Source organism: Prunus mume, linkage group LG2 (genome assembly GCF_029339155.1).
Source record: "Prunus mume cultivar Tortuosa linkage group LG2, ASM2933915v1, whole genome shotgun sequence".
NCBI classification, from domain to species: Eukaryota; Viridiplantae; Streptophyta; class Magnoliopsida; order Rosales; family Rosaceae; genus Prunus; species Prunus mume.
In genome coordinates, this window is record NC_142699.1 from 29,609,880 (window position 1) to 29,629,681 (window position 19,802).

Below are 19,802 nucleotides of genomic sequence, written 5' to 3' on the forward strand. Positions count from 1 at the left end.
AGATCGCGATATTATCTATAATATTGTGATGTGAACTTTAAATAAAAAGCATTATTCACTTGAAGTCACACACACGGAGGATGAAACCCTGCCCCCTTCTAGGTTCTGAGCTACTTAACCACAACGGCCCATCGCTTTTGATTCTGACTATGGACTCTGTATTTATAAGTGTTCGAACCTGTTTTGCAAAATAAAAATTAATTAGTTAGTGTTCTATATTGTTCGTCAAATATTTCATTACTTGATGTCATTCATATCTGTCCTATTTAATCCATTTCATGTTATTGCTTCTTTAATTCGAAGGTTCATTATAAGTACTGAAATTACTATCCCTTCAAATTGTTGCTTCTTTACTTAAATGAACACCCTTTTTTTTTTATTTTGTATTTAATTCTTCCTTTCATAACTGTATTTTTGTTCCACGTAAACATTTGCATGTATGTATACTGTCCGTGGTTTGTATGGAATCGATATCTTCCCGATCTTTCCACGGATATTTCCGTGCTTCAGAACCACCAATCTTTCCTAAACCCGCCATCTTTACGACCTTTGCTACAGTACCTCTTTACCATTACTCATATGGACAAGCTATATTTTATGGTGCCAATCAATAAAGCATCAATAAAACCACAATATACCTACCCTACGATTACAATATGAGACAATACAATATCAATACAAGAACAATAAAACAACAATATAAGTACTCTACGATTCCAATATGAGACAGTAATATAGCAATACATGTACAATATAAATACTTTACGCTTCCAATATGTGTTTTTTGGAAGGAAGTTCAACATGTGTCTCTTGTTAAATATGCAGATTTTTTTATTTTTTTTATTTATTTATTTATTGAGGTTGGGATTAAGGATGTTGAGAAGGGGTCTGTTTGGAGATTTTTGGTGTATATGCTAGTACAGATGACCGAATCAGAAGGAACCAATGGCAGGCTTTACGAACTCGAATTCTTACATGTCAGGAGGCTGTTATGGTAATGGAGGATTTTAATGATTTTTTAGATAGAGCCGAGAAGCAAGGAGGAAACTCTCGGTCTGAAAGGAGTATGTTGGATTTCCAGTCATTTGTGACGGATTTGTCTGATTTAGGTTTTGTTGGATATCCATTTACTTGGCGTAATAGCGACAAGAGGAAGGAATACAAGAACGGCTGGACAGGGGGTTTGCCGATGATAATTGGCTACGATTTTAGCCCACCGCAAAAAATTTCCATTGGGTGATTGAAGGGTCTTATCATGTTATGTTTTGTCTTGATACACATGAGACCAAGAGGAGGAAGAAAGGGCATTTTGCATATGATCCGCGATAGGGGAGGCATGAGGTTGTAGGGCAGTGGTGTTTGAGCGTTGGGTAAGGCGAGGGTGCAGTCTGGGTAACCATCAGATGTCATGCAGAAATTAACTTGGGTTAGGAGAGGTTTGCTGGATTGGAAGCGACGAGAGTGGAAAAATTCGCAGTTGTGCATTGATGAGTTAAGGCTTGAGCTTCGAGCGGAATATCAAAATGATATTTTCGATTCTGGGAAAGTCAAGGAATTAGAGTTTAATTTGCAGAAGGCATTAGTGGGAAAAGTCAAGGAATTGGAGTTTAAGTTTAAGATTTCTCATATATTTCGTGAGGGTAATCATAGAGTTAACGCTGGCAAATCACAGTGTTCAGTGGCTCTGGTTTCACATGGTAGGACACTACACCTTCATTTATTTTGTCTTCGCCATTGGGACTAGCTGGGCATGCCCAATTACCGCCTTACCTAGTCTTTTTTTGTTTACTCTTTCAGAGTTTTGCCTTCTTGGGTCCGCATGTTGATGCGACTTTATGTCACTGTCTTTCTTTTCTGCAATTTGGCCCCCTGCTGTTCTTTTTTTCTTTATATGTTTCTTTTATATTAATAAAATTATGATCAAGGAGATGGGCAGGGTCCCCAGAATGCCTTGGTATCTTCTTTGAGGGTTGTGGATGTTTGTGCATTCAATGACCGATACTGAAGAGCTAATCTTGTCTAATCTCTTGTTCTATTTATTAATAAATAAATAAAGAATACTACCACCTCTTACTACTATACTTATACATCTTTGTTTGAAATTGTTGTTCTGGTTGGCAAAGAGATTTCGAAAGTTCACCATCCTGCATTTTTGTTACAACAAGAAATAATCTTTGCCTCTCACATTCTTTCATAGATGGTAAAATACGGAACGGGAAAAATACATACGTGATTTATTCGGAAATTTTTTAGCAAGTTACAACTGAAAAATTCGGCCACTATATAACATTTTAATATTTAATATTTTTATTCAATAATATGTGAAAATTTTATGTATTATTGAAAATTTTGTAAAAAAACACGTGTATTAAACATGAATAATATATATGTATTTGTATTGTATGTTTGCTTTTAAAAAAATATGTATTTTACCGAGTCTTTAAGAGTACGGAGAAACGAAAGTATTATTGAAAAATACGTACTTACTTGTATAATACAAGTATTAAATGGAAAAATGCTAATGGCCTAATAGTAATGGATAATGCTCTAAACTGCTCTAACCGATAAAGGAAAATAATATAGCCGAGCGGCTATACTGTCTAATAAAATTAAAAAAAGAACCCGCCTAGCCCGCCCATTTTTCCAAAACTTGAATGGCATGTTTTTTTTCAGATTTCTTTTTCCTGGCTGGTCTGGCATCTCTGCAAATACTCAGAAATGGAGATCATCCTTCCTGTTGGTGATATGAGATATGAATCATTCTTGGACAAATCAAAGTACGACATAGCCTCTTCTTCGGTTGGTGCTGGGAAGGTCATTGTTCATCAGCTCGGAGCCACTCCTTGGTTTCCATAAATTAGGGTGAACCATGGGAGTTAATGGCATTCAATCAATATCATCAGAATCAAATGACCAATTATCGCTTCGGTTTCAATTTTGAAAGGAAAGAGAGGAGAAATCTAAGTTACAAGCAGCAAGATTTACTTTTTTTTTTCTCCTCCTGTTTTTTGATGGCATGTATGTTTGGTGACTTAATGCATTATGTTGTTTGTTTCTTATGGTTTTGGCAGTGTTAGTTATTCGTATAGAATGCAGGCTCAGAGTTAGAGTTTATAAGAAATTATGATTCTTTGCTGTGTTAATAAAATATTAAGCATCTTTATTCATAATTTTGTCTTCTGGCAATATAGGTTTTTCTTAATTGAAAATAGGACCCTCTGTAGTTGAGGTGTTGGTAGTCAGTTTATGTGACTTCTGATCTCATGAGTTTGATAAGAGTAGAAATTACCCTGCTTTACTAATGCCGGTTACGAGAAGTTAATTCCCTATAGACCAAAGAAATAGTATTTGAGGTTTAGCAAGATTTAATTTTGAATCTGGTTATTTCTGCTAAATCCTTAGATTGGCTTTTCAATGCAATTAGTCGTATGGCATGCAGTTCATATTCAAATGACATAGGTATTTTATACAAGTATATACGTTTGGGATTATATGAACTTGTCTACAAAACAAATATTTGAAGCAGAATTTGGGATCCTTTTGGATAAACTTTGAGTTAAAACTGGGGGGATTAATGTGATATGATGATGAACCGAAATCAGTAATGGAATTTTAATACTGACCTGATCTGTAAAGAGCCCCTTGTATTTTGCTGATTTAATTAACTTTTTGCCTTGCTTTGCATGCCAAATTATTTTATATTTACATCTGATATGCAAGTTAATCACATGATGTTTGCATTTTGCAGCTTCAGCAGTAGCACCTTTCTACAAGGAGATCCGTTTCTTGGAATTTTCAGGACTCTTGATCTTTTATCTCCTCTGTTGATTACGTTGATGGTACGTTTTCTCTATGCGAAGGAGAATTTGCAGGGCTTACAAAAACACCACAGCACAATGATGTGCCATGCTCAGTTTTGTTTTGGCGAGGATGGTAGAGTGCCCATTTGAAAAGTTTGACACAACACAGGTTCCTTATGCAACAACACATATAAAAGTGAATCAGGAGATGATTGCAGGTCAAAGCCAAAAAGGTGGCAGGCCTCTCGTCTCTGTTTTACATTTATGATGTCGCAACTACTGGAAGGTCATTCCTTAAGGAAAACCTCCTAGAGATAGTGTGACCACTTGAAGAATACTTAGCTTGCAGAATTTTCAAAAAGAACCTTATCTTTCTTGAAATCAATTGTAAAATATGCAGGCTCTTTTTGACCATTTGCAATGCAAGGCAAAGTAAAAATTGATACACAATTTGCATAGGTTAGTATCATATACTTGCGAAGGGGTGGTGACTACATCTTTATATGAATATATATATATATATATATATATATATATATCATGGTGAATCATTGGGTGGCCTGATCCCTTTTTGGGTGCCTTGTGTTTTTAATCCCAAAGTGAAGAGTTAAAAAGCCAAATAGTTCCTCAAAGATGCCTTGGTATGGGGTAGCCTCCCCTCTCCCTAAACACATGATAGTTCTTTCACTGCATACACTGCAAGGTGAGTCTTGTTTATGGCAAGGAGGTGCAGCTCATTCTGGTGAATTTGGATGTAAGTATCTGACAATGCTCTCAACTCCTTCCCATTTGGAATCTGCAACAATTTGCTTCTCTGTTTTTCTCACCCAGCAGCACCCCACGCAAAAATCTGCAGGGCCAAAATGACATCAATTGGTGGAATGTGTGCAGGTGTTCTGGCCTTGTAAATTTATTGGACAGCAAACACACGAACCCAGAGCTGATTGGCAAGTGGAAAAATTTGGAGGTGTTATCATTGGGTTCATGCTTAAATTTGGCGAAAATACTTCCAATTATACAAATGCATTGCAAGAATTTTTATGGTTTAGATTTGTCCAAAGGCTCTGTTCATGGGCGTGAGGCATTGTCAATTGTGAAGTTGGTGCCCAAAAATGATATGACAAATTTGTATATTTAAAACATATTGCCGACCGGCTTTACTTTCTAAATACATTTGGATATTTAACAGTATAGCCATTCGGCTATACCCTTTAAATATTAATATATTCGAATATTTTAAGAGTATGACCGGTATTTTAAGAGTATAGCCGAACGGCTATACTCTTTAAATATTTTCGAGAAAAACACGAAGCTTGCACTAGCAGACGACGGAGCTTGCGGAAGCCATTTCGCTTCTCTATCAACTCGAGCTTCGATTTGTTTTCTTCGGTTTCGGCTGCTTCGTCCTCCTTGTTCGCCCCGAAAAAAGACCCAACCCGCCCAGGAGGCCCACCCAGCCGCCTAGCGCCCGCCTAGCCGCCTAGCTTCCGCCTAGCCGCCTAGCCGCCCGCCTAGGCCGATTTTTCGAAAACAGAGATTAACTGAAAGTCTGAAACCCGAAATTGAAAAAGTTTAGCTGCAAATTTGAGCTTGAGATTGAGATTGGGAAGCCGAAGCAAGCACAAGTGAGGTCCATAGAAGAAGAGATCATTAGACTCTTAATTCATCTAATTCCATTTGCTGACTTGGTGTCTGTCTTCAGTGGAAGGAAATGATGAAGCTATCCTATCATGGAGTTTCTACGGTCTTGCCAATAACAAGGTTCGGTTTTTAGGCCCCAATCTCAAATTCTGACTATTTATTTCTGGTTTGGTTAAGCAAAAGATTGATTGGTTTGGTTCTTCTTGCTTGAAACTTGATAAATCTTTATGCATTCAATATTCATCCATTGATGGTTCTTCTTGGTTGGACTGCTTTTCATTCTTTGGATATCCAATTTGAAAAAGCGGTGCAGGAGCAGTTGTTCATGCACATCATCTCACATTCCTTGAGGTTCATACTTGTGTTATACCAGGATTGTTCTGTACTTGGCAATTTCACCCCAGAGTACTTCTTAAAGATGTCTCCACTGCAATTCAGTTGGCTCTTTCTCACACAGCTATATGACCAATCCACCAAGTCCCAGTCTTGTTGAAAGGTCGGTATAAATCCTTTCAAGCAGCTACATACTGGGGACTTGTCAATACTACTTGCACCATTTGGACCACATATTCCATATTTGTCACAGATATCAGTCGTTGCTATTAGATAAACGACCCAACCTTGGTTTCCATCACTCCGATGTAGCTCAGCCCAAATCCCAGCCTGAAAAGAGTTGAGCTGTTGAGAAGCTTGCACCATTAAAATCATATGTTGGATTTAAATTATGCATCCCACTAAATTGGATTCCATTCCATGGTGCAGTCCGATATTTTATAACTGAACCCTCCCTCAGAATTAATTCATGGTATCCATAAGGACCAAGTTGATATGCATAATGTCCTTGAGAAGGATCCTGGGGGCTTTTCCAGGGTGTAAGATGCCAATTAAAACATGTGATTTTGTTCCCAACAAGCTTCATACCTGTTATTAATGTATCACCTGGGTAATCAAAACTCTGCCATAAAATATTATCACGGTCATTATGACCATTGCCATCTATCACAACAAGATTTCCGGAATCCAAAAGCTGTGCCACTGGATTCTTTGCAGAACTTGATGTGTTGGAAGACCTGTAGTGTTCTTATGCTCGACAGGGACAAGAATTCCTGGGCTTCTCAACTTGAGTACACCTGATGAACCAGTGAGGGGTGTGTTTCTTTTAGTCTGCACTATATATGGAGAGTCTGACTCTGATTAGAAGATAATTGTATTAATTTGGTAAGGCTTTGTCTCACCTTAAAAGATTTCACAATTAGCAGCATTGGCAATACTTGATTATAAAGTAGAAACCCTACAGTATATAGTTAAGTTGAGTAGCTGGGAAGACAATTAGTAAGCTTTCAATGCTAAAGTTGAATAGTGGGGAGACAAATTACTATAATTTGACACACATTTCTTACTTTTTTTCAATTCTAACATCATGCCATCTATATCGCAATATGCCATTGTAGTTAAATTTTCAAATAACCAAGTTGCTCTCTATATCCTATTGGAAACTGAAGGGGTAGAAGACTAGAAAACAACTCACCATCTATCTGGTGCTGCTTCTTTCATTAGAAAAAACAGAGCTACACCCAAGAGGAGCCCAGGAGATGACACAATACTGCGTACTATGATTCTACTTTCTTCACATTCAGAAAGAAAAAAAAAAACTTCTGTAATGTCTATCATCCATTGATCTTAACAGACGAATTTTGACAGTAGAGTTTGATAATTGTGTCCAAATCCAAAATTATAGAGTAACAACCTTTGGGTTTGATATGTTCTGACTTTATTTTTTGTACATGATCATGAAGAGATGGATAACTCCCAATTGACTGTTCCATATCCAATGACGTTTCTTTTTTTCTCTCTTGTTTTCTTTAAAATTTGCATTAACACACTGACTTTTGAGATTAAAAATGACTCCATACCTAGTTCTGATGCTGCCATTCTAAAATAAATATCTTGCCCATTTTCAGTGAAATTTCTTACATCAATCAGCTCACTAAACCACAGCAGGCACCACTTCCTCCATCCCTGGTATCCAAGTTTGCAAAAGCTGTGCAGGAGCAGTTCTTCTTGCACAACATCTCACATTCCTTGAGTTCCATACTTCTGTTAAACCCAGATACATCATTTGCAGAAGATCCATCATTTGCAGTCTGTTTTGTTCACTCTTAAGGTTTGTTACCCGTTTCAGCTTTCAAGTATATGCCAAATTGAAAGCAAGTATATAATATTTGGTTGCATTTGTATGTCACAGAGAGACTCATTGGCTACTGATGAGAGGCTTAATGCTCTAGAAGAAGAGGTTCACATCTTTTTCAATTTATTTTTTGCAATTTTCAATTCAATGAAAAAGTAGCAGAAATGGGCTTTGCAATGCTTTTTAGGTACGGCTTCTGTGGGCTGCGTCAAGAAAGTACAACTTCGATCTTCATGTTTTAGAGTCTAAAGCACAAGATGATGAGGATAGACTCGAAACGGTTGCCTCTCAGGCTCAAAAGGTCATGCACTGATGTACTCAATCCATCTTTGGTCTATGGCTATGAGTGTGTGATGTTGTTAGTGTGGGGTTCATTTTGCCATTGGCTTCTTTCTCTTTGCTTTCAGATGGCTGACATTGTTACAGAACAATGGATTCAAATTCAGCGGTTTGAGCAGGCTCTTCATATTACACACAAGTTTTTGGCTTCAGGTTCTTTATTTGTTAAATTCATAAGTTTTGCTGAATTAGTGGGGCACTGTTGAGAATTAAGCTACTCACTGAGCTTAATAAGAAACTGCAGATGACAATCCTGCAGATTGTTCCTGAGAAGAATGAAGAATTGAAGAACTTTCCCTTTTGGGAAGTAGCCGTTAGCTACTCTAGCTATTTTGGGATAATTTCTACAGCTGGTTTTTTTTGTCTGTTTCTTAGCTGTACTATGTTAACAGACTCTAGCCTAGGTGTAAGAATCGTAGCCTCCAATCATTATGAATGGTAGGAGATGAGTCCTTGTATCCTAAAATATAGGATCCTGATTTTGGCATCTTATGTCATGTATATGAGAGCAGGTTTTTGCTCAGACCTGTATATAGAAAAATACAGAACATTTTTCTCATTCTCTCTGGTTTTTCTTCTCTCTTCTGCATAAACGTTTTTTAATATACCAAAAACTAACATGGTATCGAGCTCTAGTCCGAATCCAGAGAGGCGTGAGTGTGAGAGAGAGAGCTTTCCTGAAAAAATTCCCAAAAGGGATAAAGGTTGCTCTTTTATTGTTTGGTTCACTAAGACTCACTAGGAAAATGGTGGGATCAGGTTCTTCAGGTGGAGATCTACGAACTCCACAGTTTGATGGTGCAAACTATGATTTTTGGGCTGTCAAAATGGAGACCATCCTCATAGCACATGATCTATGGGATGTAGTTGAGGTCGGAGTACAACCTCAGCCAGTTATTGAGGAGGAAGAAGACTCTGGAGGTGAAGGAAGTGAAGCTGAGCAAATTCCAGCGGAAGCACCTACTATCTCCAGAGAAGACAGAATCAAAAATGCCAAGGCACTGAGTCTCATTCAAGGAGCCTTAACTGATGAGCTCTTCCCTCGCATCAGAAATGAAAAGACTGCAAAAGGAGCTTGGGATGTCTTGAGGAGAGAGTTCAGAGGAGATAAAAAGGTAAGAGCTGTAAAACTTCAAGCTGTTAGAGCAGATTTTGAGTATATGAGAATGACTGATGGTGAAAGCTTAGATAGCTATTTGGCTAGATTTTTTGGAACTGTGAATAATCTGAAATCTCTTGGTGAAGATGTGACTGAAACAAGAATTGTGCAAAAACTTTTGATGAGTCTAAGTAGAAAATATAAGTCCATTGTGTCTATCATTGAAGAAACTCGAGATCTTGATGTTCTTAGAGTTGAAGAAGTTATTGCATCTGTCAAGGTTTATGATAAAAGGGAAGACCTGCATGATGAAAGAGATAAAGTGGCTGGAACTGAGAGAGCTTTTAGTAGTCTCAAGGTTGGAAATAACCAAGTTCATGGCTCTAATAAGGGCTCACAGAGTAGACCAAATCAAAAGTGGCAGGGACAAGACAAAAAGGATCAAATTGGTCTCAAAATAACAATGGCTCAAGCTGGAATAACAATGCTGGAGGAAATTGGAACAATAGTTTTAATTCTCAGAACAAGCAAGGTAGCAGCAGTCAAGGAAGTGTGAAACCACAATGCCAAGTCTGTCAAAAGTATCATTTTGGTGTGTGCAGGCACAAAGGCAAACCTAGATGTGGAAAATGTAATAGGTTTGGTCATACTGCAAAAGACTGTGAAGGCAACAAGCAGGTGGCTAACTGTGCAAAGGAGGAAGAGGTAATCACAGGCACCATGTTCTATGCTTGCCACTCTGCAAGTGTGAAAAATGGAAGTGTATGGTTTGTGGACAGCGCCTGCAGCAACCACATGACTTCTCAAGAGTCTGTGTTAATAAACATTGACAGGACTGTGACTTGCAAAGTTAAAATGGGCACTGGAGATCTTGTACAAGCAACTGGAAAAGGCACTCTAGTAGTTGAAACTCAACATGGGAGAAGGTATATACATGAAGTGTTGCTTGTTCCGGGCTTGGATGAGAATCTATTGAGTGTAGGCCAAATGATGGAGCATGGTTACTATGTCCTATTTGGGGGTAACATGGCAGTTATTTTTGATGATGGCAGCCTCAACAATGTTGTAGCTAAAGTGGTCATGGGAGGAAATAGATGCTTCCCTCTCTCACTAGAATCTATGACAGCTGCAGCTAGAAAAGCATCAGTGATTGAAGATTCTTGGATCTGGCATAGAAGACTTGGACATTTGAATTTTGTTAGCATGAAAAAAATGCAGCAGATGGAAATGGTGGCTGGACTACCTGTGTTAACCGAAATGAAGGATGTGTGTGAAGGTTGTGTTTCAGGAAAACATCACAGAGAGAAGTTTGACAAAGAGGGAGCATGGAGAGCAAGCTGTCCACTGGAATTAGTGCACACAGACTTGTGTGGACCAATGCAAAATGAGTCAATTGGTGGAAATAGGTACTTCATCACATTCATTGATGATTTTTCAAGAATGTGCTGGGTATACTTTCTCAGAAACAAATCTGATACCTTTAATGTGTTCAAGAAATTCAAAGCCTTTGTTGAATTGCAAAGTGGATTTAGTTTGAAAAAACTAAGGAGTGATAGAGGTGGTGAATATACCTCACATGAGTTTCAAGAATTCTGTACAAGCATGGGAATGGAGAGGCAATTAACCATTGCCTACTCTCCTCAGCAAAATGGAGTTGCCGAGAGGAGAAATAGAACAATATGTGAGATGGCAAGATCCATGATGACAGAGAAAGGAATCCCTGTGATTTTTTGGGCAGAAGCTGTAAGTACAGCTGTGTATCTCCAAAACAGATGTTTTACAACATCTGTGCTAAGTAAAACACCATTTGAAGCATTCACAGGAAGAAAGCCAGGAATCAAGCATCTGAAAGTGTTTGGTTGTATCTGTTATACTCATGTTCCATCACCCTTGAGGCAGAAGTTTGATGACAAGGCTAGAAAGGGAGTTTTTATGGGATATGGAAGCTGTGAAAAGGGTTACAGAGTGTATGACTTGCAATCTAAAAAAATTGTGCTCTCAAGGAGTGTAATTTTCAATGAGGACAAGGCATGGAATTGGAAGAGTGATCAAGAGGAATCTGTTCCAATACCATTCAACCTTGGAGGAAATGAAATAGAAACTGAATTTGGTGAAGAACAAACTGAAACAACTCAGTTTGATAATGGTGGCAGCTCTCACTCAAACACAACTGTTGGTGTTTCAGTAGGAAATAACAATCAAGCTTCTACACCTAGCTCTACTCCAGTGAAGTTGAGAACTCTGGAAGACATATATGCAAGATGCCACATGTGTATCATTGAACCAGAGAACTATCAAGAAGCAGCTGGTGATTTAGCTTGGCAAGAAGCTATGAATGCTGAGTTGGAAATGATAGAGAAGAACAATACCTGGGAATTGGTTGAGAGACCAGCAGATAAACCTGTTATAGGTGTGAAGTGGGTGTTTAAAACCAAGCTTAATTTGGATGGAACAGTTCAAAAACATAAGGCCAGACTTGTAGCAAAAGGGTATATGCACAGAAACCTGGAATTGACTACAATGAAACCTTTGCACCAGTTGCAAGGTTAGACACAATTCGAACTCTCATTGCTCTTGCAGCACAAAAAGGATGGAAGTTGTTTCAGTTAGATGTCAAGTCAGCATTCCTAAATGGTGTGCTTGATGAGGAAGTATATGTAGAGCAGCCTGAGGGTTTTGAACTGAAAAATGCAAGTCACAAGGTTTACAAGCTGAAAAAAGCCTTGTATGGACTTAAGCAGGCTCCTAGAGCCTGGTACAGTGAGATTGATGCATATTTATCTATGTGCAAGTTCAAAAGAAGCATTAGTGAAGCTACTCTGTACACTAGATCTGATAATGAAGGAGGTTTAATCATTGTCTCAATCTATGTTGATGACATTGTTTATACTGGAAACAGTGAGAGGATGCTTGCTGAGTTTAAAAGGGAGATGATGCAGAGATATGAAATGTCAGACCTTGGACTCCTTCATCACTTCTTGGGCATGGGAATACTACAAACTGATCAAGGGGTTTTCATTCATCAAAGCAAGTATGCCAAATCCTTGCTTGTGAAGTTTGGGCTTGAAGATTGCAAACCAGTATCCATTCCATTGCCTACTGGTGAGAGACTCAAGAAAGTGGATGGAAGTGACTTAGCTGATGAAGGACTCTACTGAAAGATAGTAGGAAGTCTACTATACTTAACAGCAACTAGACCAGATTTTGATGTATGCTGCCAGTTTGCTGTCAAGGTTTATGACTAGTCCTACAAAGAAGCATATGGGAGTTGCAAGAAGGGTCCTAAGATATGTGCAAGGAACTCTCAACTATGGCATTGAGTATGTGAAGGATAAGTCTGCAATTCTCATTGGATTCTGTGATGCAGATTGGGCAGGTAGTGAGGATGATAGCAGGAGCACTTACGGCTATGCATTCAGCTTTGGAAGTGGAGCATTCTCTTGGGCCTCTGTGAAACAAAATACAGTGGCACTATCAACAGCTGAAGTGAGTATGTCTCAGATCTCGAGGCAACAACACAGGCTATTTGGTTAAGGTTTGTCCTTGATGATTTTGGTGAAATGCAAACTGAGGCAACACCTCTTTTCTGTGACAATATGTCAGCAATTTCTATGGCCAAGAATCCAGTTTTTCATCAAAGGACTAGACACATAAACAGGAGGTATCATTTCATAAGGGAGGCTCTACAAGAGGAAGTGATTGACATGAAATTCTGCAGAAGTGAAGAACAACTTGCAGATATTTTTACAAAGGCACTGCCTAAAGACAGATTTAATCAACTAAGGTTGAAACTTGGAGTTAAGCCAGAAGCGGCTTAGGAGAGGCTGTTGAGAATTAAGCTACTCACTGAGCTTAATAAGAAACTGCAGATGACAATCCTGCAGATTGTTCCTGAGAAGAATGAAGAATTGAAGAACTTTCCTTTTGGGAAGTAGCCGTTAGCTACTCTAGCTATTTTGGGATAATTTCTACAGCTGGTTTTTTTGTCTGTTTCTTAGCTGTACTATGTTAACAGACTCTAGCCTAGGTGTAAGAATCGTAGCCTCCAATCATTATGAATGGTAGGAGATGAGTCCTTGTATCCTAAAATATAGGATCCTGATTTTGGCATCTTATGTCATGTATATGAGAGCAGGTTTTTGCTCAGACCTGTATATAGAAAAATACAGAACATTTTTCTCATTCTCTCTGGTTTTTCTTCTCTCTTCTGCATAAATGTTTTTAATATACCAAAAACCAACAGGCACAACACGGCATGAGCACGAATATTAGTGGGCCATGCTCAGCAAAGCACGAAAGGTTGGGCCATGCCGGAATCAAAAAATTAGTATAATCACAGTGATATGAATTGATATTTGACCTTCTCTAAAGATAGATGACGTGTGACTGAACATAACATGAGCTTCCGTAGAGAATGGAAAGGCTGAGCGAGGTTAATGCAGCCAACTTAAAGTAGTTGAATTCAGCTTAGCTGATTGTGATGTCAAGTATTGTGGACCAACTGAAATTTTCTTTTGCTGTAACTTCTGCAAGATGGAATCTGTGCATTGACTATTTCAAGATTTTAGAGTGGTATGACAGGCCGCTCATCTCTGTTTTACATTTATGAGGTCGCAACTACCGTACGGTCATTCCTTAGGGAAAACCTCCTAGAGATAGTGTGACCACTTGAAGAATACTTAGCTTGCAGAATTTTCAAAAAGAACCCTATCTTTCTTGAAATCAATTGTAAAATATGCAGGCTCTTTTTGAGCATTTGCAATGCAAGGCAAAGTAAAAATTGATACACAATTTGTATAGGTTAGTATCATATACTTGCGAAGGGGTGGTGACTACATCTTTATATGAATATATATATATATATATATATCATGTTGTTGGGTGGCCTGACCCCTTTTTGGGTGCCTTGTGTTTTTAATCCCAACGTGAAGATTTAAAAAGCCAAATAGTTCCTCAAAGAGGACTTGGTATGGGGTAGCCTCCCTCTCCCTAAACACATGCTAGTTCTTTCACTTCATAACCTGCAAGGTGAGTCTTGTTTATGGCAAGGAGGTGCAACTCATTCTGTGAATTTGGATGTGAGTATCTGACAATGATCTCAACTCCTTCCCATCTGGAATCTGCAACAATTTGCTTCTCTGTTTTTCCCACCCGGCAGCACCCCACACAAAAATATGCTGGGCCAAAACAACATCGATCGGTGGAATGTGTGCAGGTGTTCTGGCCTTGTGAGTGTGACTTCGAGTTTACCAGTAAATTTATTGGACAGCAAACACACGAACCTAGAGCTGATTGACAAGTGGAGAAATCTGGAGAAAATACTTGCAATTATACAAACACATTGCAAGAATTTTTATGGTTTAGATTAGTCTGAAGGCTCTGTTCATGGGCGTGAGGCATTGTCAATTGTGAAGTTGGTGCCCAAAAATGATATGACAGAATTGTATATTTAAAATGTTATAGCCGCACGGCTTTACTTTCTAAATACACTTGGATGTTTTAAATATATATTCGAATATTTTAAGCGTATAGCCGCCTGGCTATATTCTTTAAATATATTCGAAACGAACACGAAGCTTGCACTAGCGGATGATGGTGCTTGAAGCCATTTTTGTTTTCTTGGTTTGGCTGCTTCATCCTCCTTGTTCGGCCCGAAAAAGGCCCAACCAGCCTAGGAGGCCAGCCCAAAGACCTAGCCGCCCACCTAGGCCGATTTTTAGCAGTGATTGGTGAAAGTCTGAAACCCGAAATTGAAAAAGTTTAGCTGCAAATTTGAGCTTGAGATTGAGATTGGGAAGCCGAAGCAAGCACATGTGAGGTCCATAGAAGAAGGGATCATTAGACTCTTAATTCATCTAATTCCATTCGCTGACTTAGTGTCTGTCTTCAGTGGAAGGAAATGATGAAGCTATCCTATCATGGAGACTTTGTAATGGCCTAATAGTAATGGATAATGCTCTAAACTACTCTTATCCATAAAGGAAAATCAGGGATTTTTTTTTTTTTTTAAAGAAAAGAGTACAGCTGCACGGTTTCTATTAAAATAAAATAAAAAAAGAACTCGCCTAACTCCGCTTCTAGCCGCCTAAGCGGCCGATTCTTCCAAAACTTCAATGGCATGTTTTTTTTACCTGGCGGTTCTGGCATCTCTGCAAATACTCAAAAATGGAGATAGTCCCTCCTGTTTGTGATATGGAATCATTCTTGGACAAATCAAAGCAGCACATAGCCTCTTCTTCGGGGTTGGTGCTGGGAAGGTTATTGTTCATCAGCTCTGAGCCACTCCTCGGTTTCCATAAATTTGGGTGAACCTTGGGAGTTGCCTGCATTCAATCAATATCATTAGAATCAAATGACCAACTATCGCTCCGGTTTCAATTTTGAAAGGAAAGAGAGGAGAAATCTAAGTTACAAGCAGTAAGATTTACTCTTTTTTTTCCTCCTGTTTTTTAGATAGCATGTATGTTTGGTGACTTAATGCATTATGTTGTTTGTTTCTTATGGTTTTGGCAGTGTTTATGAGAAATTATGATTCTTTGCTGTGTTAATAAAATATTAAGCATCTTTCTTCATAATTTTGTCTTCTGGCAATATAGGTTTTTCTTAATTGAAAATAGGTCCCTCTATAGTTGAGGTGTTGGTAGTCAGTTTATGTGACTTCTGATCTCATGCGTTTGATAAGAGTAGAAATTGCCCTGCTTTACTAATGCCGGTTACGAGAGGCTAATCCTACAGACCAAAGAAATGCAATTTGAGGTTTAGCAGGATTTAATTTTGAATCTGGTTATTTCTGCTAAATCCTTTGATTGGATTTTCAATGCAATTAGTCTTATGGCATACAGTTCATATTCAAATTACGTAGGTATTTTATACAAGTATATACATTTGGAATTATATGAACTTGTCTGCAAAACAAATATTTGAAGCAGATTTTGGGATCGATTTGGATAAACTTTGAGTTCAAACTGGGGGGATTAATGTGATATGATGATGAACCGAAATCAGTAATGGAATTTTAATACTGACTTGATCTGTAAAGAGCCAAATGTATGTAATAACTTAGGAATGCTGCAGCCATTTGACAACCAAAACAAATAAGCTAATGTTTTGTCAGCTGCATCCAGGACCTTGTCTTTTGTTGATTTAATTTACTTTTTGCCTTGCTTTGCATGCCAAATTATTTGATATATTTACATCTGATATGCAAGAGTTAATCACATGATGTTTGCATTTTGCAGCTTCAGCAGTAGCACCTTTCTACAAGGAGATCCGTTTCTTGGAATTCTCAGGACTCTTGATCTTTTATCTCCTCTGTTGATTACGCTGATGGTTCGTTTTCTCTATGCGAAGGAGAATTTGCAGGGCGTACAAAAACACCACAGCACAATGATGTGCCATGCTCAGTTTTGTTTTGGCGAGGATGGTAGAGTGCCCGTGTAAAAAGTTTGACACAACAGGTTCCTTATGCAACAACACATATAAAAGTGAATCAGGAGATGATTGCAGGTCAAAGCCAAAAAGGTGGCAGGCCTCTCATCTCTGTTTTACATTTATGATGTCACAACTACCGGACGATCATTCCTAAGGGAAAACTTCCTAGAGATAGTGCGACCACTTGAAGAATACTTAGCTTGCAGAATTTTCAAAAAGAACCTTATCTTTCTTGAAATCAATTGTAAATTATGCAGGCTCTTTTTGAGCATTTGCAATGCAAGGCAAAGTAAAAATTGATACACAATTTGTATCGTGACTACATGTTTATATGAAAAAAAAAAAAAAATCATGGTGAATCATTGAGTGGTGTGATCCCTTTTTGGGTGCCTTGTGTTTTTAATCCCGAAGTGAAGAGTTAAAAAGCCAAATTGGTATGGGGTAGCCTCCCTTCTCCCTAAACAAATGCTAGTTCTTTCACTTCATACACTGCAAGGGGAGTCTTGTTTATGGCAAGGGGGTGCAGCTCATTCTGGTGAATTTGGATGTAAGTATCTGACAATGATCTCAACTCCTTCCCATCTGGAATCTGGAACAATTTGCGTCTCTGTTTTTCCCACCCAGCAGCACCCCACACAAAAATCTGCAGGGCCAAAACGACGTTGATCGGTGGAATGTGTGCAGGTGTTCTGGCCTTGTGACTTCGAGTTTACCAGTAAATTTATTGGACAGCAAACATAGGAACCTAGAGCCGATTGGCAAGTGGAAAACTTTGGAGGTGTTATCATTGGGTTCATGCTCAAATTTGGCGAAAATACTTGCAATTATACAAACACATTGCAAGAATTTTTATGGGCGTGAGGCATTATCAATTGTGAAGTTGGTGCCCAAAATTATATGACAGAATTGTATATTTAAAACGTATGGCCGGCCGGCTTTACTTTCTAAATACATTTGGATATTTTAAAAGTATAGCCTAAATATTAATATATTCAAATCTTTTAAGCGTATAGCCGGGCGGCCATACCCTTTAAATATATTCGAAACGAACACGAAGGTTGCAGTAGCAGATGACGGAGCTTGCAGAAGCCATTTCGCTTCTCTGTCAACCCAAGTTTCGATTTGTTTTCTTCAGTTTCGGCTGCTTCGTCCTCCTTGTTCGGCCCCGAAAAAAGACCCAACCCGCCTAGGAGGCCAGGCCAGCCGCCTAGCGCCCGCCTAGGCCGATTTTTCGAAAACAGAGATTGACTGAAAGTGTGAGAACCGAAATTGAAAAAGTTTAGCTGCAAATTTAAGCTTGAGATTGAGATTGGGAAGCCGAAGCAAGCACAAGTCAGGTCCATAGAAGAAGAGATCATTAGACTCTTAATTCATCTGATTCCATTTGCTGACTTGGTGTCTGTCTTCAGTGGAAGGAAATGATGAAGCTATCCTATCATGGAGTTTCTGCGGTCTTGCCAATAACAAGGTTCGGTTTTTAGGCCCCAATCTCAAATTCTGACTATTTATTTCTGGTTTGGTTAAGCTAGATAAATCTTTATGCATTCTGTATTCATCCATTGATGGTTCTTCCTCTAGGTTAGTATCATATACTTGTGAAGGGGTGGTGACTACATGTTTATATGAAAAAAATAAAAAAATAAAAAAATAAATCATGGTGAATCATTGAGTGGCCTCATCCCTTTTTGGGTGCCTTGTGTTTTTAATCCCAAAGTGGAGTGAAAAAGCCAAATAGTTCCTCAAAGAGGCCTTGGTAGGGGGTAGCCTCCCCGCTCCCTAAACACATGCTAGTTCTTTCACTTCGTACACTGCAAGGTGAGTTTTGTTTATGGCAAGGGCGTGCTGCTCGTTCTGGTGAATTTGGATGTAAGTATCTGACAATGATCTCAACTCCTTCCCATCTGGAATCTGCAACAATTTGCTTCTCTATTTTTCCCACCCAGCAGCACCCCACACAAAAATCTGCAGGGCCGAAACGACATATCGATCGTTAAATAACAGAAGTCACATTAGAGTAGACGCCTTGTCTGAAAGTAATATTGTAGTTTCCGATATGCATCAGCACCAGAATAAACTAGTACATTCAGAGTGTTTGAGAAGGCAAGGGTGACTCTTTTGGTGTGACCCTCAAGCTTCCTTGTAACCTGCAAAATATATAAATGAAGACAATGCCTAACTTTTCGGATTTGCTTCATCACAACGTCAAGCATGATTTTTTTTTTTTTTTTTTTTTTTTTTTTTACAAGAACAAACAAACTACCTCGTCTGAGTGGAGATTGTATATTACAATGGTGGAATTGTTCATGCCAATAGCAACTATACTGTCATCTCAGGGGTGAAAAGCAAGACATGTTGCCGCAGGTGGCGGTGGCATGACTTTCTTCATCGTCGGCGTTTTTACGCAACAGATTTTGATGAGTGCAATGAGTTAGATCATGAGAAATTTGCAAACAGAACCCAAGCATATTGACAAACAAGATTTGGGAAGTTTTGGCTGGTAAAAGAAAATTTCGAGAATACTATTTGCGTTGGGTTTACCTTAAATGTTGTCATGTCAAAAACGGAGAGCATCCCTCCTGTTGCTGACATGAGATATGAATCATTCTTGGACAAATCAAAGCAGGACATAGAGTCTTCAGGGTTGGTGCTGGGAAGGTCATTGTTCATCAGCTCTAACCTCCTTGGTTTTCATAAATTAGGGTGAACCTTGGCAGTTGCCTACATTCAATCAATATCATCATAATCAAACGACCAACTATTGCTCCGATTTCAATTTCTAAAGGAAAGAGAGGAGAAATCTAATAGGAAAGAATTATAAACCATGTCATTATTTACCACTCAACTAGAATTAAGGTCCCTGTGGCCATTTCCAGAGAAAATGAATGCCATTTGATGCGAGAAAATAAATAGTATAGCCGTTCGGCTATACTATTTATTTATAAAATAATAATAATATAAATAATATTAAAAAATAAAAAAAAAACGGGAAATAAGCTGGTGTAATCAGGTTTCAGAAATAGTGTGCTGAAATAATCAGGCTACAAATTATATTCTAATATAATCACTTGAGGACGTGAAATGACCAAAGTGCTCTCCATATAAAAGCAGATGTATCAACCCTTTAGCGCCTCTTTCTTCTCTGTTTTCGCAGTTTGCCAAAAATGGGGGAACTCTAGGTTGCGACACATTTTGGGACTGAGCAATCCAGTTCGCAACCCATCCATAGTCACAACCCAGATGTCCTAAACTTTCGAACCCTAGTTTGACCGTAGCGGAGCCATGAACGCACTGCCTCCATTGTTGA

General features: G+C 38.6%; 1 protein-coding gene and 1 long non-coding RNA gene across 8 annotated transcripts; both read left to right on the forward strand.

The window, feature by feature from the left end:
- Positions 1–5,135: 5,135 nt before the first annotated feature.
- LOC148920011 (uncharacterized) lies at positions 5,136–13,858 on the forward strand. Of its 7 annotated transcripts, none has more exons than XR_016124796.1 (8): positions 5,136–5,561; positions 5,815–5,937; positions 6,492–6,659; positions 7,403–7,605; positions 7,687–7,734; positions 7,817–7,930; positions 8,037–8,164; positions 13,311–13,858. It is a non-coding gene; the product is annotated as an uncharacterized LOC148920011 (long non-coding RNA). The 7 variants fall into 7 exon arrangements; XR_016124797.1 differs by lacking the exon at positions 6,492–6,659 and having other exon boundaries at positions 5,136–5,425; positions 5,503–5,561; positions 5,755–5,937; XR_016124795.1 differs by having other exon boundaries at positions 5,755–6,659.
- On the forward strand, positions 8,636–10,324 carry LOC107881324 (uncharacterized). Its single transcript, XM_089046636.1, has one exon. The coding sequence runs from the start codon at positions 8,715–8,717 to the stop codon at positions 9,621–9,623; it is 909 nt and encodes a 302-aa protein (XP_088902762.1). The 5' UTR covers positions 8,636–8,714; the 3' UTR covers positions 9,624–10,324.
- Positions 13,859–19,802: the final 5,944 nt, after the last annotated feature.

Excerpts from the sequence above, each read along its gene's own strand:
- LOC107881324 (XM_089046636.1), top strand. The coding sequence starts at position 8,715 with ATGGTGGGATCAGGTTCTTCAGGTGGAGATCTACGAACTCCACAGTTT.